The sequence below is a fragment of the Physeter macrocephalus genome, chromosome 3 (genome assembly GCF_002837175.3).
Source record: "Physeter macrocephalus isolate SW-GA chromosome 3, ASM283717v5, whole genome shotgun sequence".
Taxonomy (NCBI): domain Eukaryota; kingdom Metazoa; phylum Chordata; class Mammalia; order Artiodactyla; family Physeteridae; genus Physeter; species Physeter macrocephalus.
This window is the reverse complement of record NC_041216.1, coordinates 31760360-31763460: the sequence shown is the minus strand read 5'-3', so window position 1 is coordinate 31763460 and position 3101 is coordinate 31760360. Positions and strand designations below refer to the sequence as shown.

The 3101-nt window shown below is 70.9% G+C and overlaps 1 protein-coding gene across 1 annotated transcript; it reads right to left on the bottom strand.

The window, feature by feature from the left end:
• Nucleotides 1–705: 705 nt before the first annotated feature.
• On the bottom strand, nt 706–2727 carry FNDC10 (fibronectin type III domain containing 10). Its single transcript, XM_024125490.2, has one exon. The coding sequence runs from the start codon at nt 2725–2727 to the stop codon at nt 2029–2031; it is 699 nt and encodes a 232-aa protein (XP_023981258.1). The 3' UTR covers nt 706–2028.
• Between the last annotated feature and the right edge of the window lie 374 nt (nt 2728–3101).

Below are 3101 nucleotides of genomic sequence, written 5' to 3'. Positions count from 1 at the left end.
GCTGTCTAGACACTTCACTGCACCCCGCCCCCTTGGTGGGAGGGGGGATGAGTCACTCCTCAGAGCATGGCCTGCCCCCAGCTGTTTGCCCCTCAGGGTCACAGCCGGCTCTAGGATCTCAAGGCCGGCCTAGCCCAGGTCGGGGAGGCCCAGTAGGGAATGCAGGGGGTGGCGCAGTGTGCGCCACACACACACAGGCGCCCCAGGTCCGTCCTCTGGCCCCCACCCCCCAGCTCTAGCACGGCATGGGGAGGCCCAGGCCGGGGAGGGGGCCCTCTGGAGCTGCCTCACTGCTGCCTGCCACAGCTCAAGCGGGTCATCCCTGAGGCGGGGCTATCTCTCCCCACCGCCGCCCCACAGAGCAGGCCCGGGGGAAGATGCTTGTCCAAGCTCTGAGGGCGGACAGGCCAGCTGGGAGACAGCCTGCCTGTCCCTCTGCCACAAGCCGCAAGGGCAGGGTGCCTGTGCTCCCGGCCTGGGCCAACCCCACGTGACCTGGCAAAGGGTCCGGGGCCAACCACTGGGCTGACGCCTGAAGAGCTGGGAAAAAGGGGCTCAACTCTCCCCCTCACCCTTCTCTCCCCGCTCCCAAATAAGTACACAAGACAGTGGTTTTGGTCTAAGAATGATGGACATTTAGACACTGGCGCCAGGCTCACGCCTGACCAGTGCCACGCCGGGGGCGGGCAGAGCAAGGACAGAGAGGTAGGGAGTGGGCGCTGCGGGGGCACCAGCCAGGCTGCTGGTGTGAGGGTCGCTGGTGGCTGCTGGGGGAGGAGAGTTAGCCAGTGACTCCAGACGTGCCGGGTCCAGGACAGCCAGTCGGGGGCTCACGCAGAGCCGGGCGAGCCATGCTTCGCCCCTCCCAGGGCCCAGCGTCGTCAGGCGGCTGGCACAGGAGGGAGCCTCGGCCAAGACGCTCAGGTCTGCCCAGAGAGGAGCAAGGCCAGCCTTCAGTCCACGAGCGGGTAGGTGGGCAGGGGGCAGCACCCAGCCAGATCCAGGGCAGCTGGCCACTGGCTCGGGGAGGGGGTGGCGTGGTGCTGTCCGTCATGCCGTGGTTGAGGCTTGGGATCCAGATCACAGTGGAAGGTCCAGCTGGGCAAGTGGGCATCTACCTTCACCCTCTGGATACGACGCGTCTCTTTCGGACCCGGCCTCATGCTCCCCGCCACCTGCCCCCAGTCACCGTGGAAAGTCCTCACCAGACACACAAAAGGCAAGGGAGGGAGCCCAGCCCTGGTGAACTACCAGCTTCCCCCGAGGTCAGGGGACACTCACCCCCGGAAACAACAGCTGGACGCTGGGCCGCCTGCTGAGCTAAGCCATGGCTCCCAACTTGTCAGATGCCCACATTGGGAAACACCGCAGGACCCTTCTTACCCAAACTGGATGCTCCTGCAAAGCTTGAAGGGAGGGTCCCCAGGGGGGCTCTGGCCAGAAGCACGCACAAGCTGCCAGTATCGGGGCCACAGACCCTCTTGGACAGCACTGGAAGGGTGGCTGGCTCCCGCAGTGGGCCCGAGATACTAAGGCACGAAGCTACCTAAGCCCATTGGGGTGGGGCGGGGAGAGGACAGGCTCCAAGTGGCCACCTTGAGTTGGCAAAGCACACAGTGACCAAGCCATGACGACAGCCTGGTTTTTTCCAACTCGGCACAGGCTGGAGGCGCAGGGTGACGGCCCGGGGGTGCCAACGGCTCTTGCGAGAAGGGTCTCTGTGCTCTGACGGTCCCCCCCAAGGGCTCTGGAGAGCGGAGAGAGCCCTGCACGCGGCTGGCATCTCCGCTCAGGCCCAAGGGCCAGTCCCGAGCTGGAGTCTGGGAGGCGGCTGCTCAGCTGGAAAGGTCGTGCGGTGATTCCAAGGCCCTGGGAAGGGCCAGCGGGTGCCCCATCTATCTCCAGCAAGCCCTGCGTGGAGATCCTAAGGAGGGAGCAGGAGCGGGGAGGGGAGAGCGGGCCAAGGGCCTGGGGCCTCCCGCACCCTAGTCGGGCAGGCAGAGCCCGGGCTGGCGGGCGCCTCGCGCTTCAGGGCTGCCTGCGCAGGCCCGGGCGCCCGAAGGCCGGGTGCATGAGGTTCTCCGTGATGTAGGCCACGAGCAGGCAGATGACCACGAGCATGACGCAGATGGAGCCGCCCACCGCCGTCATGGCCACAACGATCTCCCGCATGCCGGCCGGCTCGGCGGCGAACTCCACGCACTCGGCAGACGCGGGGGGCTCCGGGACGACGGCGGGCTCCGGGGCAACGGCGGGCTCTGCGCGCAGCGGCAGCGACTGCAGGCACAGGCGGTAGCGCACGCCGTCGTGCACGTCGGGCAGCAGGTAGTCGCGGCAGGAGGCGCCGAGCAGCACGCGCTCGCACGGGAAGCGCGTGTAGGCGCCGCGCCACGAGCAGTTGAGCGCGAAGGCGCGCACGCGGCGCGCCTCGGCCGGCGCCAGGCGCCACTGCAGCAGCACGCTGCGATTGCGCAGGACGCTGGCGCGCAGCGAGCGGCCGGCCGAGGCGTGCGCCGCGCAGCCGGGCGCCTGGCAGCGGAAGCCGCGCGCCGGGCTGCGGAAGCACAGGCGGCCGCCGCCCGCCTCGGGGCCCTCGGGTAGCACCTTGTAGGGGCACCAGGGCGCGTCGGCCGACGGCTCCCAGCCCGGCGGCGTCGGGGCGGCCGCAGCGCAGGGCGGCGGCGCGCAGGCGGCCAGCAGCAGCAGCAGCAGCAGTGGAGCGCGCATCCTGCGGCTGGGCCGGGCGGCGGCGGGGCGCGGGCTCAGGGGCGCACGGGCGCGGGCAGTGGGTCACGCCGGCCGCGCCGCCGCTCCCCGCGCTCGCCCGGCTCGCCGCGCCCTCCGCCGCCGCCCGCTCCGACCCGCCCCCGCGCCCCGTGCGCGCTCGGACCCGGTGCGGCGGCGGAGGCGGGGCCACCCCGCGCCCCGCCCCCCTTAACCCTCGCCGGGCCGCGGCCCCCCCGGAGGGTGGATCTCGAAGGAGAGGGGGCGGCCGCGCGGGTGGGGATCGGGGCCGGCGCAGCCGGGGCGGCTGTGCCCCTCGGCCTCTCGCCGTGTGAGCGCCCTTCGGAGCCCTGCCCTTTCCCCGCTCCTGCCAGGCT

Excerpts from the sequence above, each read along its gene's own strand:
- FNDC10 (XM_024125490.2), bottom strand. The coding sequence starts at position 2,727 with ATGCGCGCTCCACTGCTGCTGCTGCTGCTGCTGGCCGCCTGCGCGCCG.